At 46.1% G+C, this 23,483-nt stretch overlaps 1 protein-coding gene across 9 annotated transcripts in view; it reads right to left on the bottom strand.

Annotated features, from left to right (window-relative positions):
• The window catches only part of FRMD4A (FERM domain containing 4A), a 550,199-nt gene that overhangs the window by 248,030 nt on the left and 278,686 nt on the right, over positions 1-23,483 (bottom strand). Inside the window, exon 1 of one of the 9 annotated variants that reach the window (XM_043552706.1) lies at positions 16,092-16,877. The exons of 2 other annotated variants lie outside the window; for them this stretch is intronic. In XM_043552706.1, the coding sequence (XP_043408641.1) occupies positions 16,092-16,265 (174 nt within the window). In that variant the 5' untranslated portion in view covers positions 16,266-16,877. Of the gene's footprint in view, positions 1-16,091; positions 16,878-23,483 lie in introns of those variants that run through there. 6 more of the 9 variants (XM_043552712.1, XM_043552704.1, XM_043552697.1 and 3 more) reach the window with 6 other exon arrangements.

Raw genomic sequence — 23,483 nt, 5'->3', positions numbered from 1 at the left:
TGAGTTTGGGCAAGTCACCTCATCTCTGTTTTCCCTCCCCCTTACCAGCTGGTGAACCCATCATCGGTGAGCAGTTACACAGCAGTCAGTAGGACTCCTGCAAATAATGGCTCAGCAGTGGGAGGGAGGATTTTAAAATGTAGCCTTTAGATTGCAAGCTCATTGGGTCAGGGACTATTTCTCTCTCAGTGTGTTTGCATAGTGCCTAGTACAAGGGGGACTCCAATCTCAGCTGAGGGTCTATGAGCTTCTGTAACAGAAATAATTAATAAAAGATCTCAAGCGGCAAAATCCCCCTCTTCAGTTCCATAGAATATTGTTTACATTAGCTCCCTTTCAGGAATTCAAGATTTTGGCTGGGCACTATATTTAGCCTGATAAACTGCAGATATTTTTAGGTCATTTGCCCTTTGACACACCAGTATATTTCTCTGAGGAGAAAATTTCAGCTCTCTCATAAATGATGGGAAAATACAACTCCCAGAAACTCTAATGGTTCTAAAATTGGAACCAGGAGTTAAGAACCGACAAGGATAGTTTACAGTATAAATACATTCTGTGTGTTATGCCAAATGCTTAAGGCATAGTGTCAGGGACCCTCCAGTTAAGCTTGCTGGGCTCAAATGTTTTCTGACAGTTAAGACCTCCCACTTATTTACAGTTTAGCTTTTACCATAAGAGGAAAAGCAGTTGCTGAGAACGGATCATCTCAAACAGAACATGCTGAAAATATCACATACTTACTTAGTGAAACATTTGCTGAAAAGCAACATCCAGAGTGTTGTGTGTTTTTTTAAAGCCCCTTAAGTTCCCATATCTGAGTCAAGTTACAGGGCTATGATCCAAAGGGAGAATATTTCTCCAAAAAGGGTTTTACATGAAAAAAAAATCACTTTTTAAGAGGATATGATTGAGGAATTACTGAAATATTTATGAATGAGATAATGGTGGCAATTAAGGAACTTTTCAACTGAGGAATGCTTGACAATATGATGAACTGCTCTAGACCTCTCTCTTCCAGTGTGAATAGATTCCCAGAATGACCCTTTTCTGACTTGAATTCAAGGCCAGCCCAAGCTGTGCTATTTATCCAAATCCCTTATTATCTCCAAATTGCAATGGCTGATCTGATATAGTGGCACCTGGACCCAAAGCATCCCTGGTTTGGTTTTGTGACACCTCAGCTTGACTAAGGTTTTGCAGAACCAAACCTCACCACCAGTCCTGTCCACACTCTATGTTGTTATGTCAGCTGTGGTTTTATAAAGGATGCCTGAAAGCCTCTCAGAATTCTTACATCACTATTACAAAAAAAAAGTCCGTCAATCCAAGTACAGTAACACGCTTATAAAAATTCCAAGTACCAGCAAACAATCCCTACCCCAACAAGACAGCTATCATGGTGCTAGCATGGGACTGACCATACAAATATGTTAAGCCTTTGGGTGTAGATGGTTTGAACTAGGCTTTTCTACAGGCCTGAGCAGACCTCATGCAAGTTAAGCAATGTTGGCTTATAGTTGCAATAAATGGTATATTTGCCACAACCCAGGCTTTTACAAGATCTGCCAACCTGGCCTATGAAACTCACAGTGGTCATCAGCTCTGATGGAATAACCACCACAGGGTTGCATTTGCTAACTCTTTGCAAACTCAGCTTTGCAGGGGTTATACGTTTATTGTTTGTGACAGAGTTTACAAGTTAAGCAACCAAACAGACATCTTGTAACTTTTGCCAGGTGTCTGCCAGAAGTTAATCCGCCACTGGGGTACCAGATGGGCGTTTACAGCATGATATAATTTGACCTTAGAGAACTTTTCAAATTTGAAATGAAGCATTGTGAAATTGGCCTGATGCACGAGTTCTCCTTGAGGGCTGGTTACCAAGACCAGCTTGAACTATGTACAGCCAGCTGTTTTGGAGTTACGAGTGGACAAAATGCAGTTAACAGACTTCTCCAAAACAGAAGAAACAACTAACCCCCTCACTGAAAAACCCAAAAGCAAATGTTAAAATCCTACGACACAAACAATTTTTTTTTGCCTAAGAATTTTCAAACTCAGAAAAAATAAACTTTTCTGCCTTGAATCTCATCATGAGAAATTTCAGAGTGTCCAGTGGATGTGTTAAAAAATGAGAGAAAGGTCAAAAACTATAACTTTAATCACTAATGAAATGTAGGTGGGACTCACAGAAGTGCCGGTAAAGGACTGAGCTGTATTTCTGGTCACAGTCACATTGCATGGGTCAGGGTTACAAAGGGTTAACTCCCTTGTCACATGACAGTGGGTTAATATTCCTCAACTGTAGTGGCTATTGTTATAACTACCAGGACTGCCACCCCAACCCAAGTCCCCACTCTCTCCTTTCACTCCCTCTATCAGAAGACAGTGGTTTTTAAGTGTCTAATTCGGGTTTGTTTTTCCCAAACACACCCAGTACCCCAGAGCGAGCTATTTTTCTCCTAACAGTTGGGTGCCATCTTTTGAAAGTGAAGAGCGCTTCTGCATAAGTGCAGATGATTCATCCTAACATTTCAGATCTAGCCACAAATAAAATTAGGGAAGGATCTCACTAAAGACACTAATCAGCTCCACGCCAAGGAGTGCCTCTTCGCTGCAGTACAGCATTGGATGGCTTCTTTCGCAGAGAGGAAAGCACATTTTCCCATGGACGTTGTCTTTTATGAGGCAAAAGAAACTGATGAGAGCACTCCCAGTTTGGAGGCATCTCGAACCATAGCATTAGCCTGTAGATTATTGTGCACTTCTCTCTTGTGAAGAGGAAACCCACCAAGGGCCAAATCACACAATACTTACTCAGGCAAAATTCCCCACTGGGTTCAAAAACTTCCAGAATACTGTGTCTCATACAAGAACACTACTGGGGAAAGGGACAGTTTCTTTACCAGGAATGGGCTGCTGTGTAAAGCCACTGATCTTTTTTTTACAGACCAAGTTATGTGAATTTGAACAGTTGAAGTGAGTTGGTGTTTTGTCTGAATATGGATTGCAGGATCTGGTCCTAGGTAGTCTAGCTATGGGGGAGCTTGGAGTTGGTTTCCACCAATCATGGGGTTTAACAGTATTCCCCTTGGGGTTGAGTGACCATTATGCACAGGCCAGAACCCTGGGTGTTTGTCATTTTTTAGGTGGATTTTATTTCTCATTGGGATTGTCCCATGTGGGCAGAAGCAAAGAGCAGGCGTTGGACAGCCCAGGGGAGGGGCAACGGGATTCAGAACCTTTACATTTTGTCATTATTCCAAATTCATTCCAGGCCGGTGTCAACTGAAAGTTATTAGTATCTGCTGTCTGGTTGGTGGCCCAAGCTGATGTTCTCACTTGACTTCCTACTGGTCAGGAGTTGACAATGTAAGAGACTATCTCCTCACCCGAAGTCTGTACTGGCCATCTCTACTCCCAAGGAAAGAATGGACCTGAAGGATCCTTTTACCCACAGAGGAGGTCCCTGCAAATCTAGGTTGTAACAAGGCAGTGTGGGGGAAGCTTCCACTGCTGTAGACCAGGCTTTGTTTCTTCTGTAGATAAACCCTGCAAAGGAACTGAGTCTCCACACCGTGCCATCCGATCCCTTTCCACCAGCACTAAAAATGAACTTAAAATGGTACAGGTAGGACGATGTGGTTTTTGTTTTTGTTTTCCATGAGAGTTGGACAATTTGTCACATGACTGTGTGAGTCCTGTAAGGCTGGGTTTGCAAGGAGTTAGTGAACGCAGCCCTGCAGTCCTACGTGTTTCTTTATTGGCTCACTTGAGCCTCCAAATGGAGTCCCCCAAGGCAGTCCATTCTCCTCCACTTCCCCCCTCCCTACTACTGGCAAGCCCCTAAGTCTCTTCTCCCATCCCAAAGCCTCCTGAAGGTAAGAGGGGTTGATGGTGTTTTGGGGCCAGTGAGGGAGCCATCTGATGGGAGGGAGATTCCCTTCTCTCTGAGCTGTGCAAACAACCTCTGCTCATATTCACTGAACTTCAACAAGCGTGGGCACTTCGTCACATTGAAGCTCGAACCCAGGGTTCAGTCCCAGCTGGTCTGGGGTGCGGCCTAATATTCCCCATAGCTCTCTTGTGCTACTTTTCACTGGAACGAGCCACTATTCCCCCATGGAGAGGCTCAGCTGGATGGCAAGGGAGGCCAACAAGACTCAGTCTGTGCCAATGTTCCCTCTAATTTTTAACAGGCCGGGTGCGCGCAAAAAATTTCTTCTGTGCCGCTGCCAAAAAAAAAAAAAAAAAAAAATCCGAAACCGGGGTGCGCGTGGTGTTTCGCCATGTGCGCGGGGTTTAAGATCTGTGTGCGCACGCACATGTGCACAGCTTAGAGGGAACAGTGGACTGCGCGTGCCAATTTGGCATCCTGTGCGGGACGATTAGCACTTGACTTTATTTGAATATTTCATGTTATTAAAGTTTCAGCTTCTTTCCTGCTGGTACCACTCCGCGGCCGCGTTATGGAGGAAGCAGACTGCGGTGGTGGTGGGGACTTGCCAAACTGCTGACGACCTTGACAGCTCTAGAAAGGCAGGGAAAGTGATCAGGGAAACTGGGCTGTGAGGAGGGAATATCATACAGAGTGAACTTCCTTTTTAAAATGTCTAGTGAAAATACCTCAGGCCAGGAACTTATTGAACACCTCATGTACTGTCTCCAGCCGAGCTGTGAACAGGCAGCCAGGTGCAGTTACTGCTCTTTCCCAGACTGGTTTTATTGCCCACTCAGATTAGTTTTCTGGCAAGGATGAATTTGTAACATGTTTGCTTTTTCTCCCCTCCCTTTCCCACCTCTAACGAGAAGGGGGAGTGAAGCTTAAAAACCAGAAATGTCTTGAATACTTTATGAAACATGTGGGGATAATTATCCCTTTCTGGGATTCTAGTGTTTTAAGGAAAGCAGTTCAAGTCTCATAAATGCTTAAATATGTAGCAATAAAGGTCTCAGGGGCGGGTAGAGAGTCTGCTGACTTGCTGGGCGAAAGCGCTGGGGAAAAAGCACCGCGAGTGCCTCAAAGCTGGGAGTTATATGAGCTGCCTCCCTCTGAAGTGCCTGACCCATTTACAATACCACAGGAGACAGCTCCTCTAGGGCCTGATCCTGGGCACCTTCAATTCCCACCGATGTCAGCACCTTACAGGACTGGGCCCTGGCTGAAGATAGGTTTGTTCATAGAGCCATTGCACAAAGTCTAGGGGCCTGACTCTGATCCCTCTGACACCGGAATCAGATAACATTTAAATCACAAAACAAAAGGAACAAATATTGTAGCAATGTCATGATGCTGGCTGCCATTATATTGTTCATTCCCCCCACCGCATTGGGCGTGTCTGTTTAGACTGTAAGTCTTCTGGGGCCAGGACTGTCCCTCATTCTGTGTTTTTGCTGTGCGTGGCACAATGGGGCCCCGTTCTCAGTTGGCCCCTGTGCGCTACTGTAATAAACACAGTAAGTAAATGTTGCACAAGTGAAGCTCATTAGTGGACAGATTCCCCCCTCACTCCATTGCAAATCAGGAGTATCAATGCAGTTAAACAGGCACAAAACCGAGCATCAGAGCAGCATTAGGCTCATTGACTTCAGAGGAGTCACTCCTGATTTACACTGCTCTGAGAGATCTAAATTAGGCCCCTGATCTCTCTTCAGCTAGTTAAATGATGAACTTATCTGGCTCTTTTCTTGCCCACCCCACACTCCCACACCCCTAATCCCTTGTTTCCTCAGACCGCCTAGCTCCAGAGCTGACTAGATTAATGTGAAATGCTAATACGCCAGACGAGAAAAGAAAGCAAAGAGCTGGCTTGCTTGAATTCCACATTAATCTACTCAGCTACGAAACTTTAAATCAAGAGCCCAAAGTTTTACCAGTTTGAAATGATAGGTTTAACATTTCAGCCCTCTCCTTCCTCCCTGCCGCATGCGCCCTGGCTCATTCGGCTTTGTAGAGCCGTATGGCAGGCCCATGAAAGGCAGACCGCCTCGTTGTGGTTACACATAATAAAATGTTTTCAGAGAGACTGGAATGAGAAATGACTAAGATGAGGATGGATCTTTCCCATATGCCTCCTGGGGGGTGAAATCCATGTTACCCACATATAGTGCCTGAATGCCTGGCTGTCATGTGTGGGAATGCCAAGTCCCTGTCTCCCTCAGGCTGAGGACAGGGAGTTGGGTGGAGACACAGCCTTCCATAGCTGGTTTCCAAGTCAAAAGCTGCAGCGGTGGCTGCAGTCCCACTGCCACGTGTGAAGGGTGTTAGGACCAATGCGATCGATGAGCTTGTGGGCCCAGCATCTCCTCTTACGGGCCATCCCCAGTGGTCACCCCTCATTGTTCAGTGAACAGAGTCTGGCTGCTTTGCTCTTGCCTACTTAAGTGGCTCGCAGAGCTCTGTGTGAGCCTTCTACACAAAGGTGCTGGAACTCAGGGTGCTGGGGGGGGGGCTGCCACACCCCCTGGCTTGAAGTTGTTTCTATTATATACAGGGTTCACAGTTTGGTTCAATGGCTCTCAGCAGCACCCTCACTGTACAAATTGTTCCAGCACCCCTGCTTCTACATCTGGATGAACGCCACCCAAAGCCCAGAAATCCTTGACTCTCACAGCACACAGATATGTGGGCACCATCCCTTCCCTTTGCAGGCGGGGTAACTGGGTCACGGAGAGGTGGAGTGGCAAGAAAGGGCCTCCAAGCGCTTTGCCCGTGCCATGACACTCATTGTAAGAATTAACCTATATGAACAAAAATCAACTACTTTCTACACACTGAAGACAGGTTCCTGCCCTAAAGGCCGTACAATTTTAGTGCTGCACTTGACAGACAAACGAGGATACAACATGCACAAAGGGGTAAAGGAGGACGAGGGTTACAGAGAGAATATTATTTGGTTACTCAGTGGAGCACATTCATCTAGGGAAGCTGCAGATTTTGTTTTCTCTTGTCAAAATGGAACACGTTCAGATGGTGTCGGTAGTGACGCAGAGGCAGCGTGCTTGTTAGGACATGCCTATGAGGTACGTAAGTATTACACCCATTTCACGAGTGGTTAACGGAGGCACAGAAAAGCCAAGTGACTTGTTCAGGAGTCCTGGCTCATGGAAGCTTTGAAAGACAGGAGCCATGAATCAGTCTTGTGGTCAAAACACAGGACTACACTTTCTCTCAACCCAGCTGTAGTCTGTTCTAAGGCTACATACAGCAAGACGGATTTCAGCCTGCATGCAGAAAGGGAACACTGTTTCCAGAGTGAAGCTTTCTCTGCTAGTAAACATGGTTAGGTGATGAGTTGAGCTCTTGGTTTCATCAACGGAGAGCTCTGTGGAATAAAGGAAAAGTCCTGGTGTTATTTTTGAAGCCTTTCAAATGGATCTAGAAGACTATGGGCTGGATCAGGGAAGGCCATCCAGGAGTCAATGTAGCTTCTTACAAGCTATGTCAAGCATTTTCTAGTACAAGGGTGTGCTGAGACTTAGGGCTCAATCCTGCCCCACACGTGTCAATGGGAGTTTTGCCTTTGACTTTAATGGGAGCAGGATCAGACCCTAACTGGGGTCTGGAGTCATCAAAACCACAGAACCCTACAGAAATCATTGAAGCCTGCCTGCAGAAATTCTTCCTCCTAGCTCACATTGCCTTTATCCTCCTCCTGCAGCTTCCCAAGAGAACTCTTCCTCCCTGTTCATCCCCCTCCTTGAACTCCATTCCCCCCATCTTACCCCTCTTTCTTGATTTTTGTTTTCACAACCCGTCCTTCCTCTCCTCTGGATTTCCTTCATCCCCCCGTTTCCTCTTTCCTGGCCTGCCAACCGGACAGAGTCAAAGGGCCAAATTCAGCCCTGGGCAACTCCTTCCTTTTCAAAGGGAATTGAAATTCACTCACACAAGGTTAGCCTCTGACCCTTGGAGTCTCACAGGCTATAGCCTGGGTCCTTCCCCATGCGTTCATATGTAGACAGAGCTGGATTAAGGAACAGTGAGATCCAGTAAATAGGGTATGAGACAGAATACTGAGACCTTGTTTTTATTCCTGGCTCTGCCACTGACTCACTCTGTGGCTTTGTACAAGTCACGTCACCTTTTTGTGCCTCAGTTTCCCCAGCAGTAAAATAGAGACAATGGTAATCTCCTTTGTAAAGTGCTTTGTGATCTAGGGACAAAAAGCACTGTGTAAATGCTAACTACAGCTGCTATATATTGTCCATGAGCAATTAAACGTCTGCAAGGTTTAATAGTACAGCTCCACACAAAAGTGTTCTCTGTCCAATCTCCAGCTTCAGACATGCTAAGAACAGTCGGTAGGATTTTAAACAGACTGTAACCCAAACCGACTGTTACTAACATTATCCCCCTGTCTGCTGAACATTCTGACACTGCACAGACATGGCGAGGAAACTAAAAAAATTTGCCTATGGACTCTGAGCTTGAATAAATAGTGAAGGAACTTTGAGAGGTCAATATATATGCTAGAGTGTTTACAACTGTATTTACCAAAATCCCGTTTAATTGCTGGTCAACCTCCCTCTCCCCCACACCCAGATCCTTGATTTGTGAATAGTTCCATAAATAAATGCACTGTGTTTATTTCAGAATGGTTCATGGGGGTCACATTAGCTATTCATGGTATTCAGACAGCTTCTGGGCGCTGGTGAAAATGCCCCAGATCCCGACAGTTCCATGAATTCTAGCACAAGCAAATGTTTGTCTCAAAGTTCCAGAAGTATATTATTTGCTGTTTTCCTTTTTAAATGTGTTTCTGCCATCCAGTCTGGGTGCTTACCATGTAATTTACGTGACCAGCTACAGGATATGAACACAGCATAGAAAACAGTAGAAGTGAACAGTTTGCAAACAACTCACGGGCAAAAAAGTTATTTCATAGATTCGTAGAACTGGAAGGGACCTCGAGAGGTCATCTAGTAGCCCAGTTCCCTGCAAACTACTGTCCAACCTATTTAGTAAACTACGTTCCAGCAATTGGCTCCCAAAATGATTCCCTGAGGAAAAAAGGGACTGAGATCTACGATTTCAAGGGTGCCCTCTGAATCTGGGAGCATTTCATTTTGAGGTGCCTATCTTCCCAATGAGCGCCCATGGGCCACTTGAAGTCAATTGGCGCGGCAGGTGCTTAGCACCACCGATGACTGGTCCACTTTCGACGCTCAAAATCAGAGGGCACTTTCAATAATTTCAGCCTAAATTTGTAACAAATATTACTTGTAACAAAGAGCCTGAACCACTCCAGCCACATTTGCTTGCCAGTTTAGTTCCAGCTTTAAAGCTAGAGACTGCAATATCTAATGGAAAGGATGCAATTCCTAGCTCAGTCCAGAGGGCCCACAATAACTCTGTAGAAATGCTGCTATTCCATCTGGGCTTGGCTAATTCATTGCTGTTATTATAAACACGAGGCTGATGGTGTGAGATCTGAGAAAGCAAATAAAATACCAATTGTCGAAAATAAAAAGGAGGATGCATTGATTATATTGAGGCCTGCAGTGCCTTTGCTTTGGGCAAGCCCATAAAGCTGGCCTTCGCTAGCGTTCCTACGTCGATCTTGGAACGATGCCCTTCAGCATAGTGTCAGCTGCAATTCAGCATATCCGGGCTTAGCAGAAAATAGAACTAGGGGTTGCACTTCGTGGCTGTGCAGACAATATTTAGATGTGGCTTAAGAAGAAAAAAAACCCCAAACCTGAAGATTATTTGGCCAAGCCCCACAAATTGTTTTCAGGGTGTGTGTGTTGGAAATGGCACAGTAACCTCTAAGAAAAAAAAAATCAAAAACTTGCCCTGACCTAACAAAACCAGAGCAAATGCACATTAGTGTTTGCAGGCAAGACTGCCCAAACATTTGGCTATTGCATGCACAGTGCAAAGAGTTAGACAGAGAAGTACCAGTTGGACTGTTGCATTGCGACACACATTTTTATTCATCCTTGGCGTCAGGAATCAGATGGTAACACAGTTCACTCGTTGTTAGATTCAACTGTGATCTAGAGGTGAAAGATCTACTCTATTGCCAGTCCCCTGAGCCATTCAGTCCCCACAGAACTACATCCTCTGAACAAACAGAAAATCCCTGCCCTAATGTTTTCCTCCCCATCAGATGAGTTGTTGCTCTGACACTGGATAGGAAGATCCGTAGAGCAATGGATCCTTCAGCTCCATGCACAGCCTGCCCCAGTCTTGCATGCGGCCATGCAAGAGCTGCCCAGAGCCCATAGCTCCATTTCACGCAGGGGTCTGCATTGCACACACAGCTCTCGGAGACCCTACACTCCCCTTACCTTGCACAGTGGAGCTGCATTGCTTCTGCTGAGGCAGGGGCAGCCTGAAACCCCATAATGCACTACCAATGTTCCTAAGGAAATAAGGAGAAAAGAATTCTGCTTTTTTCCAAATTCCCCTGGATGTGCTGCAGAGATGGGGCATTTCTAAGCCTACCCCCACTCTGGCATAACAATTTGGAAATGTTCTTACATAACCCCATGTAGGACTCTCCCCTCACTCCTGAGCACCCCGTATGAACACAAGGAATGTCATGCCAGGGAAGAACAACGGTCCCTCAAATCCAGTATCCTGACTCCAGCAGCAGCTAATGCTGGATGCTTCGGAGGAAGATGTAAGAACTCCAGCCTAATGCACTCATTGCGCCATAATAGATCATGGAGGGGCGATTTTTTTGTCTTCTTGTCAGCAAGCTAAAGAAGTATTCTTGTCAGCAAGCTAAAGAAGTATGGGCTGGATGAATGCACTATAAGGTGGGTAGAAAGTTGGCTAGATTGTCGGGCTCAACGGGTAGTGATCAATGGCTCCATGTCTAGTTGGCAGCCAGTGTCAAGTGGAGTGCCCCAGGGGTCGGTCCTGGGGCCGGTTTTGTTCAATATCTTCATAAATGATCTGGAGGATGGTGTGGATTGCACCCTCAGCAAGTTTGCAGATGACACTAAACTGGGAGGAGAGGTAGATACGCTGGAGGGTAGGGATAGGATACAGAGGGACCTAGACAAATTGGAGGATTGGGCCAAAAGAAATCTGATGAAGTTCAATAAGGATAAGTGCAGGGTCCTGCACTTAGGATGGAAGAACCCAATGCACCGCTACAGACTAGGGACCGAATGGCTAGGCAGCAGTTCTGCGGAAAAGGACCTAGGGGTGACAGTGGACGAGAAGCTGGATATGAGTCAGCAGTGTGCCCTTGTTGCCAAGAAGGCCAATGGCATTTTGGGATGTATAAGTAGGGGCATAGCGAGCAGATCGAGGGACGTGATCGTTCCCCTCTATTCGACATTGGTGAGGCCTCATCTGGAGTACTGTGTCCAGTTTTGGGCCCCACACTACAAGAAGGATGTGGATAAATTGGAGAGAGTCCAGCGAAGGGCAACAAAAATGATTAGGGGTCTGGAACACATGACTTATGAGGAGAGGCTGAGGGAACTGGGATTGTTTAGTCTGCAGAAGAGAAGAATGAGGGGGGATTTGATAGCTACTTTCAACTACCTGAGAGGTGGTTCCAAAGAGGATGGTTCTAGACTATTCTCAGTGGTAGAAGAGGACAGGTCAAGGAGTAATGGTCTCAAGTTGCAGTGGGGGAGGTTTAGGTTGGATATTAGGAAAAACTTTTTCACCAAGAGGGTGGTGAAACACTGGAATGTGTTACCTAGGGAGGTGGTAGAATCTCCTGCCTTAGAAGTTTTTAAGGTCAGGCTTGACAAAGCCCTGGCTGGGATGATTTAATTGGGGATTGGTCCTGCTTTGAGCAGGGGGTTGGACTAGATGACCTCCTGAGGTCCCTTCCAATCCTGATATTCTATGATTCTATGATTTCTTTCACACCCCTCTTTAAAACTCTCCCCTTCTCATAATATCTTTAAAAATCTGGACAGTGGGTAGCAGCTGGTTGTGCTCTGACCACAGCTTATTGTGTTGACCATAATCACCTCATGGTTTCCTTGTGCTTCCTGGTCCACTGTCTCAGACATAGATAGTCCCTGTCCCACAGAGCTTATTGTCTTTTTCTTCTGTGCTTGGACAGTGCAATCACTCTGCACACTGCTATAATTCAAATAATACATTTCATCCTGACCTCAGCTGGTATTCACCTTATGCCCTGCAGCATGAGGACTGATAGACCTGAGGACTGGGGCCTGCAGTTTGAAGGGGCCCTACTGTAGCTGTGAACCACAGAGCAGCAAGCAGGATGCCGCACAGATGGCTGCTTCTTGCTGCTGGGTCAGGACAGAGGGAGAACCACCATTTGGGCCCAGCCAGTGGCTGGGAGGAACAAGACGGATTCCTTTCACGAAGCTGGGTGGTAGCACTCCGGAGACACCAAGCCCACTGTAACCTAATTTCACCCTGATAGTCCTTTATGGTTTTATAAATGATCTGTACATGCCACATCTGTTGTAGTCACCATCAGTATAAAGCGCTAGATGGGTGCAGTGAGTGCAGGCAGTAACCCTTCGCTCTCTGGAGAGCACAGCTCACCAGTGAAATAGTTTAGGTGGTTTCCCACCAGTACATCTCAAAGCCACCCACATACAGTAATTCGGCAGCACTGGCACGCTGTACTCAGCAGACAGCTGCTACTTGAATGTATTGAGCTGCAGATCAGGACTGTGTGGGACGACGGTGCACTGACAGAGCCATATCTGGAAACGTAGGGTATGTCTACACTACAAAATACCACTTGCGGCTGGCCCGGTTCAGCTGTCTCGAGTTTGTGGGGTAGTTTCATTGCCGGGTAGACCTCCAGGCTTGCTCTGGGACCCTCCCAAACCGCAACAGTTACCTAAGCTTAGCTCGGTGCTATCCATCTGCGACTGCCCTAGACATTGAAATCCAGCCCCCAGAAATCACGCATATATTTTCCTTCTCCTCTTCCGTTCCCACCCACTCTCCAAAACATGACATGACTCAAGCAGGAAATGCTTCAAACTCTGGCACCCTCAAGCCAATCTCATGATAGGTGAACCAGTTAGTCCCCCACAGCAAATGCAGTTGTGCCCCTGGGTTATTAGCTCTGCTTTGTAATAGTAAAGCTGAAGCTTTAAGAAACGGCACAAAAGGAAGGGAGATTTGAGTGCTGGACAGAATGTTGTCCCTAATTTGCACATAGCTGTATAATTCTTTTTTATTCTAGTTTAGTCCTGTGGCTGATGTGCACAATGCTTTCAAGATGAACTACCAGCAGGGAATCAATATGCTCCAGGCAGACAAAACTAGGGTAATTGAGGCATTATTTAGATCAGCTCAATAACAAGCAGCTGAAAAAGTCTCAGTTTCAAAGTAGGAAATGATTATGCAGGCAAGCTCTCTGGCTAGTCACAATGTTCTTAAAATATCATGTCAATGTTTAGAGATGGTCAGATATCGGGGAAAATTATTCACAGAATACATAAAAGCACTGTGTTGTGTGTCAGTAAAGGTCAGTCTGTTGTAATATATCTTAACAGAAAACCTAAGAAGCAAGACAATCAGTATTATGTACCCACTACTCCTCCACCCAGATAGCTTATCTACCACCATCACAACCACAGAGAACACCCCACAACCTTAACTCTGGCCAAGGATGGATGCGTGCCTTTCAGCACCTCTTTTCCTTAGATTCCAATATTCTCCCCAACCAAAACACACCAGATTTGCCCCCCACTCCTTCTGCAGAGTTCTTGGAATCTACACACTCAGGTTTAGGGAAGATCAAGTGGTTTTGTGGCCATTTTATAGATGGGGAAATTGAGGCACTAAAGCGCAGTGACTTTCCCAAAGTGAAGCGACTTTCCCAAGGCTACAGAATGTGACATTGCCAGGATTGGGATTGGCCATGAGGCCTGTCTCCTAAATATCACACATTTATCCATACCTGACTTGAGCCCTTGGCTGTGACACTAGGCTAGAAATCCCACAAGAACAGACTACTTCACGAGATTTCTGCTACTACCAGTTCCAGAAATCTTGAGGGCCCAATTCTGAGAAATGCTGAGCTCCCTCAAGCTTCCCCTTGAAGTCAGTGGAGTTGAGGATGCTCAGCGCCTCACCAAATCAGCCTCCCGCACTGCAGTCTCTCTGTCAGCATTTTGGCACTTATGCTTCCATTCCTTTCTCCAACCAGGCAGCGCAGAAGAGCTTGAAAGTAAGATGTGATCGACAGCAACAAAATAAGGAGGTGTGGATTGTATCGAAGCTCCAGAAAGGTTCACAGGTTCTGTCTGAAGAATAGGCAAAGGTCCAGGTCGGTTCTAAATCTATCCAGCCCTGGGCAGTCATTCCTAATGGATGTCAGTTTTTAGAATGCATGCACCAATGTTTGGCCATGTGATTTCTCTGGCTGTTCTGATGAATGAATGGGGTCCCTGCAATCATTGTACAGTAGAGTTACTGCTTGTGCACATTGTAGAAGAAGCAATTTAGTTAAACAGGGTGAGCCAGGTTCACCTCTGACTGCAGGGCAAATCCTGCAGTAAAACCATTGACTTCAAAGGAGTGACACTGGGGTTGGATTGGTGGCTTGGATTAGGGACCCACGCAGGGGCATAAAGGAACTATCATAGCTGAGTCAGCATGAAGGGGGAACATAATTTGCTGCTGGTATGGGCCGGCAGCTAATTACTAGTAACTCCCACTTCGAGGGCCAGGGGTAAGCAAGAAGGGAACTATGCCTCTCAGAAGCACAATTCCTTTCTTGTGTTGCCTCTGGGGTGCTGCAGCCACATTCTACCCCATACACTGAGCCTGTGTCAGACTCCATTCTGGAACTGGGGATTTACACTGGTTTAAGGGAGACCAGAACACAGCCAGAGTGTTTGGCTTTATTCACATGGAGCATGCATCAGTTCAGTGCACTAACTTCCATGCAGCTTTCAGAAGCAGTCTCTGACACAAATACAATCAGCATCTACCAGGGGGCAAAAAAAGAGGGACTGGGGATTCATTCTGTTACGACTATTCATTGATACCTTCCAGGGCAAACTGGTATTTTAAAAAAAACAGCTGCCTGTGCCTGCTGAATTCCAAACACTACTGCAAATCTGTGGATAAAGTTAGGGGGACCAAAGCATTCAAGATTGTTCATAGTGGGAATGAACCAAAGGTTGCTGAAATCCATGGAAAGAATTCCAGTGATTTCAATGGGCTTTGAATCAGGTCTATTATGCACAACTGTGCTGAACATGGTGACTCCCAATGAGCAGAGAAGGCACACACTAAGCAAACGAGTGTAGCAAAAAATGCCTTTTCCAAACACAGATGTGGATCCATCAATCCAAGGTCTGATGTTATCTCAGTTATACAGTCCAATCTGTGACCACCCTAAATGTCCCGACTCAGTTGGCTAGCATTTCCCTTCATTAATGAGTAAAACCTTGCAAAATTGTCAGGAAAATTCAGTAGCCAAGGCACAAAATCTATTTGCCCACTCTTACCATAACGATAAGAAAAAAACACACACAGTATTTTACACATCAATCCAATTAAAACCAATATTATTTCAGATCAGCAGGTGAGTAGAGTTTTGCAAGGCTGGATTAGTACATAGGACTTCCACTGTTTAATTTTGTTACATTTTAAGCCAACTTTTAATCATTTTCTGCATGCAAATGGTAGTTCTTCAGGGCTAGATTCAGCAGTTTTATTCATACTGAGTGGCACCCTACTCCTTGTGGAGCCAGTGGGAATACTCAAGGAGTAAGGTGCTACTCAGCATGAGTAAGGGTGGCAGAGTCCAGCCCCTGGTGAATAGAGAAAGTTTCATGAGGAGAATTTATGCAGTTGAATGCAGTCCTGTGATCCCTACTCCAGGCCAGAATTTGCCTACCTTACGTATACACTAGGGTATCTTAGAGCTTGCAGAACCTGGCCCTCAGTTTTGACTCAGGCACAACTCCCCTGGATCGCAAACTGTTTTTGTCTGTCCCCACATCTATTCCTATTTGTGCTGAGTAGCCTCAATTCCCATTGACTTTAATGGGGAGCTCACAGTGTTCAGCATTTTGCAGGACTGGGTCTTGCCTGACTCCAAGCAGGGACTGAGTCAAGGCCTTGGGATTTGGCCCAGGGTTTTAAAACCATTGCTCCCTACCTGGTAAACCGCTCTGGAAATGCACCATGGCTTCAGCATCAGCTGCAGGACCCGCAGATTTCCAAACCGGCAAGTCCTCAGAGCCCGGGAAGTCAAGTTCCACACCAGGCTGTCCCAACTGTAGAGCAGATCCTCAAAGCCAAAGAGTACGGCAGCCATGCCAGCTAGTCTCATGAAAGACCCAGCACCCCCTATCAAAGGCAGTTAGCTAATTCCTAGACTCCTTATGAAATGCAAGGTTCAAGTGTCACAACGATTTCCATCAAAGGAGAAACAGCTGCAGCCAAAATAAGCCGGTTGGGATGTTTCTTTCCCCTCCTTAAGGAAATTATTTCTTCCATGGATCCATATGTATCTTCTCAAATCAAATTCCGCTGCCCCCAGGAATCACTAGGGACAAGGTAAAAATATCTGTCCTGGGACAGGCAGGGAATCAGACATCCCTCGCAAAGGGCTTCTCGGTTACTTTGCATCTCACTTCCCAGCTCTCTGCAGTGGAACCAAGAAACATACTTAGATCCAAAGTCATCACTTAGCTTTCAAAGTGCTGGGATTCCATCCAGGGGAAAAAAAAAAAAAGCAGCTCTCGCTCCTCTCTGCCAACATTCCCAAGACATTCCGGTTTTAGGCTTAACTCTTTCAAATGCTACAAAAAACAGCCGAGAGGATGGCTTTGCAACATGCAAAATCTTATCCTTTATTTTAACACACTGAATAACCACTGAATATTGACACCAGGTCTTTTTACTACAGTGCTGGAGTCTTTACGGTTTTGGGACACATAATGGTATTTAGCACTTACATAACACTTCTCACGTTCAGAGTGGCATTGTCATTAGATGAGGGCTTGTGACTCCATTAGAAAAGTGGCTTGGGTTAAACCAAATTGTTTTAAAAATCAGTCTAGTTAAACTTGTGTAAACCCTTAATGTAGACACATTTAACCAGTTTGGGAGAGGATTAGCCTGGGTCCGTGTATTACATAATTAAGCGAGTGTGAAACTGACTTAAGTACGTTTACATTAGCAGTCTCCACTGGTTTAACTAAAACCAGTTAATTCTACTGGTGCACCTAATATAGAACCTGTCTAACTAAACTTCCTAACACCTCTGGGAGGTAGATAGGTAAGAATTAATATCCACATTTTACAGATAGGGATGTTACGGCAGCGTTAAAGTGATTTGCCCAAGGCTACACAGCAAACCAGGGGCAAAGTTAGGATTAGAATTCAGGCCCACCTGTCTCTCTCTCCATGCTGCTTTCACCCTTCCATTCCACACTGCCTCCTGTAAGGAAAACCTGTCAGAGGCAAACTAACATGTACAGGGCCCGATCTTGCCGCTAAAGGGTGTTGATAGGTGAACACCTGATAGGATCAGGCCCAGGGGCAGTTGAGCCCACTCAGCACCCATAGGAGACAATCAGACACTGGGACCTCGCAGGACTGACCCACAAGACGATGAAACCTGAGTATTCAGAGGTTCTAGAAGAAGTCTTGACACCTCAGACGGTATCAAGAGAGCGAGCGAGAGAGTGGGGAGGGAATGTTAATTGTTCGTTGATCTTCCACAGTTTATAGAACAGTTACTCTGATCTTTGAGGACTGGAAAGACTAATACAACTGGCACATAATAACAATACTACTATCAGCTCATTCACTAGTTCGGCGTAATGCTAGGAAAATACAGCTGCAAAATTTATGTTCTCAGCCTAATTACTTCTTCAGGTTTTATAGCAGCATCATAAAAATCATAATATTTCCTTCTGACTTATTAGATGCAGTTCATTCGGTAGCACATAATTTTCTCTCTCTCTTTCTGTGGGTCTGTCTTTCCTCCTCTCTGTCTCTGAATCGGTCTGCCCATTTCTGAACCTTCCCATCCCTCCTTACGTCAACTTATGTACCTGTCTCGGGGTCTCTCTCTCTCTTGGTAACACTGTCCTTGTTCTGTCCAGCAATACAGAGAGAGCACTAGCAGCAGTTCCATTAGAAAGCCCCATTTGGAGGAGGTTTTTATAACTTGACTAGAAAACGTTTGCTCCGGGCTACAGTTGGCATATAAGATCTCTGTCTGGGAGCACTAAAGAGAAAGAAAAAGAAATATGTTTGATTAAACAAAAACGAGGAGGAAAGAATCGGAGAAACCGATTGCTCCATAACGTGAGCTAACTGCTTTGGTATTCTGAAAAATGGGGGAGAGAAAAACAGATATGCTGCCATTTTTAAAATTAGCTACTACACATGGGCATTGAGTCTGTCCATATGGCTCTGAACAGTTCCATCCCAAGTATATAATTATACAATAGATGGGAATGGTGCTAAAGGAACCCTTCCATGTATTGATTACATAATACGACTTTCCAAAAACAGTTTAGCTCTGTATTTATTTAACGGATAGACTGGGACAGACTCTGCAGCGGGCATTTGAATCTACTGGCTATGTAATGAGCATTTTAACGTGCAGATTTATCTGCTCAATTAGAACAACCTGTTCAATCTCCTATAGACTCTTTCTGGCCAATTAGACGCAGAATGTTATTTTTGGTCGGGGTGGGACATTTCCTGAATACAGATTTACCAGAGGAAACCAGCTTACAATGAAATTCAAACCATGTGCATTGCTCAGGCGAATATAAGGTAGGTCAGGGGTTCTCCACCTTTTTCTTTCTGAGTCCCCCCACCGCCCCGCCCAACTTGCTATAAAAACCCCATGGCCCACCTATGTCACAACAAATATTTTTCTACATATAAAAGCCAGGCCAGCATTAGAGGGTACCAAGCAGGACAATTGCCCATGGCCCCAAGACACAGGGCCCCCCCCGCAAAGCTACATTGCTCAGGCTTCGGCTTCCACCCTGGGTGACAGAGCTCAGGGTCCCATGCTTCAGCCCCATGCGGGGGGGCTTCGGCTTTCTGCCCTGAGCCCCAGCAAGTCTAATGCTGGCCCTGCTTGGCGGACCCCCTGAAACCTGCTTGCGGCCCTCCCGGAGGCCCCGGGCAGAGAACCCTTGAGGTAGATCGTGCTCTCCTAGCTCTGAGTCTGGTCCTTCTGTGCATGGATCTTCCCCTTCCTGCACGGGCAGCCACTTCTGTGGTACCACACCCCCTTTTCATGGATTCACACCGGACTCCATACATGGGGCGGGAGCACACAAGTCCTTCAGGAGACCTGTACAATAGTTAGCGCTGCCTGTATTAACTTCCTTGCAGAGGCCTCTACCCTGTCACACCCCACCCACTCTGGCTGTTGTGCTTCGGGTCCAGCCCTGTAACATAAACGTATCCTTCCCCAGAATTCCAGCCCTGCGGGTGTTCTGGGTTTACTGCCTGCCTTTTCAGGGCCACATGATAGTGAAAGTCAACAGACGCGCAGACAGACTTGGCACAGGGTTCTAAACCTTTGCTTGGCAGCGTGAGAACTATACAGATTGAGATGAAATACTGAACGCACCTCTCCACATTTCCCTGCCTCAGTTTCCTCACCACTCTGGAGAGTTCTTTGGGGTTGGGCAGAGCCCTCTGTGGTACGCAGGATCCTTCCCCTTTCAGCATGTGGCATCGCTTCAGAATCATGGAGCTGCTTTAGATCAGCTAGCTTTCTGGGACTTTAGCTGGTCTCCCCTACCATTAAACCGGATCCCCTTGCTGTGAAAGCCTGCCCATCTTCTCCTCTCTCCTGCCCAAAGCTTCTTGAGTGTCTATAGAGTTTCTATGTTCTGCTGCTGCTGATTTCCCACTCTCCCAGTCACATGCCCTCTGCAGAGAACCTGGTCTCCTCGCTCAGGCAATCTCCTTAGTGTAACCGTTGTTTGGTCAGAGCGCAGTTGTTAATGTTAATGACTGACTCTTATCCCTGGTCTGGTAGAGACATACTACAACCCTGTCAGCAGTGGTGGATTCCACATCCACATTCCATCCATGAAACAACCCTTTCATAATAATTCCATAATGTCAACCAGAAATTCATAAGTTGTACATGGACAGACACCCCGCCCCTCCCAAATTGTCACACCCCCATAACTCACACCAACAGAGTATTTGCTCATTGTCCCACTCTAGTGGACAGACTTTGTCTGGAAGTTTTTACTCCCTCTGAGCTAATGAAGCTGGTCCTTTAGCTCATGCAGCAGACACTCATGCTTTTAGATCCAGAGGTACCGGGGACAGTCCCATCAGATGACGCCTCCCAGTGTGTTGTTACAGACTTGAAAAGGCCAGCGGACTGAGCTCTGGCAGAGAGCTGGAGGAGGAGAGGAGACTTTGCAGTGGTACAGCAGGACAGATTCCCTTCGCAAGTAAATGTAAAATAGTTCTTCCTGAAAGAACCCTATTAAATTCTATATGAAACAAGGCCATTCACACTGTATATAAATCTATCGATATTTACAGATCTGTCCAAAAGAGCCTCTCTAATTATTGTGCTGATTATTTCCTGCCACCTCTGAAAAAAGGTCAGGCAAAACATTTACTATAAAGCCTCCCACATTTTACGGGCAGGCCAAAGGTTGTTACTAGGATATAAAAATAGCCAGTCACTTTCCACACAAAAAAACAAACAAACAAAAGAAAACAAAACAAACCCATCCATTGTGCCACTACCCTTGCTTCATTTGAATGTCAATGAGCACTGAAGGTGAAGGGCAGGCTTTCAAACCTGAGCTAAAACAGCAATAAAAGTCAGTCCTGTTCAGCACGATGCTGGGAAAGCTGAATTGACAATGCTCTGAACTGCACTAAGGTAGGCAGATATTGTCTGCATTCAGGAACTAGAAGTGATGGGGCATCTTTTCAAGTCACTCACTCACTCATTTTCTTGTCCTCGGAAGAAAAAAATCAGCACCACTCCATAGTGCACTCAAGTAATTCTCCATGGACAGAGGTGTGTGTGTGTGTGTGTGTGTGTGTGTGTGTGTGTGTGTGTGTGTGTGTGTGTGTGTGTGTGTGTGTGTGTGTGTGTGTGTGTGTGTGTGTGTGTGTGTGTGTGTGAAAGGTAGCAGCTTTCCTTTGAGTTTACTGTGATGTACCAGACATCCTGTGTCTGCTCTCCATATGGTCCCAATGGTCTTTCAATTTAAAGCCACTGATCTGTTTAAAACCTACACTTTATTGCACATCTCTCACTCTTCTTGATCTTCATTTTTCTATAATGTCAAGAGAATGAATGTTATTAGATCCTTATATCCAATGCTTCCTTTCATGCTGTAGCTTCATGCGTTGCTCTTTTGGAAAGGACTGCCCGAGATCATTCACTTTTCTTATCTCTCCCCCCCCCAACGCACACACACACACTCACACTTGCTTTAACAGCCTTTTCTTTTTTAGGCTGACCACATTACGAGGGGGACACAGATTTTGAAGGACGTGCTCCCAAGGAGTTGCTACAGATTTGTATATTCTTTGTCCCTCTTGATAAGGGCCAGTGATGCATTTTTTGTGCACATATGGAATATGGAATCCATGGCACCAAAAAGCAGAAGCCTCAATTCACAAAGAGATGTAGGCATTGCAACACTCAACAATGCAATGCATACCTTTTAAGCCACCTGAAAAAAAAATCACAGGACTCTACAAAGCCTGGATTAGGCATCTAGGCTCCCTAAACAATGCAGGGGAGAGATAGACATCTGAGAATGAGATCCACAAAAGCTAGCATGCTAGGTGGGAAACTATCCAAGCTAGTCAATGGGAGATGCCAATGAGAGAGGTGTCCTCCTCACAGAACTGGGCACCTATCTCTGCTGGCAACCCATAGCTGGGGACCCCTCTCTTATGTCTTGGGAGGCTGGCTTAGTAAACTGCCTAACTCCACACAGAATGCTTGGGTGGTAGGGGAGGAGGACCTCCCTTATAACCTTTGGCTCTGTGGTCAGGGAACTCACCCGGGAGACTCTGGGAGTGCCTCCCTCTGCCTGAGGAGAGGGGATTTGAACAGAGGCTCACCAACTCTCGAGTGAATGCCTGCACCACTGGACCACAGAGTGATTCTCACACTCCGACCCAATTCATATTTAATACAAAGGGGAACGGCTTCAGCGAAAGAGCCCCACATCAGAATATCCCGTCATCCCGTGGTTAGGGCATTCACCTGTAAAGTGGGAAACCTTGTTCAAATCCCTTCTCATCCTGCAGAAGGGTCTCCCACATCCTGGGTAAGTACGCTAACCTGGACTAAAGGTTACAAGGGAGGCCTCCTCTGCCATCTTGTGTAGCGTTAAGCAGGGTCCACAGGCAAGATAGGTGGAGGAACACTGATCTCCAGCTGGTTTGAGGATTGCACTGGGACTTAGGCGGGAGGTAGGTGTCCGGATGCCTGTGTGAGGCAGCAGTGTGCATGCCAGGAGGCACAAGCGTAGGTGTAGCACCAGTGGAATTTTACAGAGAACATTCAGGCACCAAGTGAGGTGAAAGCCGACTGGGGGATTTGTGGATCCCAGCGGTGCCTAAAACTGGGATATATGCAATTAAAAGCCCAGATTTAGGAGACTAAGTCCCTTTGTGAATCTGGCCCTGAGTTCCTTTACTCAGTCTACATGTACCTACATGGGGAAGAGGGTTCTCTATGAAGATGGCTCTTCAATTTAGGAGAAAGTCACAGTGGGATCCAATAGATAGAAAAGATGTAAGGCTAGAAGTACCAAATGCTTTGAGAAGGAGCCAGCCCACCTGTCTTTCTGTTTTACACACACTCAGTCTCAGACCTCAGAAGGTGCCCTGGAGACTGGATCTGATCCAGAACATGAAAAGTTGTTGCTCAGTTCATTGAAATAAATTGGAACTTAAACACTGCGTTAAATCCTGAGGGGAGCTTCCTCAGGGCTGGGTCTTTCATCCTGTGGTAGAAACTGCTGGATGGGGCAGAGTGGGAGGAAGTTTCCAGAAGGAAACTCTCATAGGTTGCTCCCCAGTTGTCATCAGGGGAGGGGGTTGCTCTGTGAGCAGGCCCAGTCTCAAAACCTGGTGGAGCCCCCAAAAGGTTGACATGTTACCCCAGTGGATCAGCAGGAAGCCAGAGCTTTTTGCCCCAGCACCTCTTCCCTCCTGGAAGTGCACCTCCAATGGAGCCAGGTTACCAAAGACTTGCTTGCTCCCAGCTACCCAAGGTGACCACCATAAAGGGGTGTGTGTGTCAATCATGGAGGGATAGCCCAGGGAAAGATAATAGTGCTCCAGGCTGCGTTACCTTTCCTGGGGACTCTGCACAGGGCCATTGGAGAGGACTATGTGAATATACCCATTCCTGCCCAACGTAGGACAACCCAGTCACCCAAATGCAGCCTATTCTGCCTTCTTCTCCTACTCCCTCCAATGGGTCTTGGGTAGGGAGAAATATGGATGTGGAGGTGACTGACCTCCCCTTCAGTTTTGGAGGGGGATAATACATACATGGATG

The sequence above is a fragment of the Chelonia mydas genome, chromosome 1 (genome assembly GCF_015237465.2).
Source record: "Chelonia mydas isolate rCheMyd1 chromosome 1, rCheMyd1.pri.v2, whole genome shotgun sequence".
In the NCBI taxonomy this organism is placed as follows: Eukaryota; Metazoa; Chordata; order Testudines; family Cheloniidae; genus Chelonia; species Chelonia mydas.
Note: the sequence above shows the minus strand (reverse complement) of the source record. Positions and strands in the feature narration are given on the sequence as shown.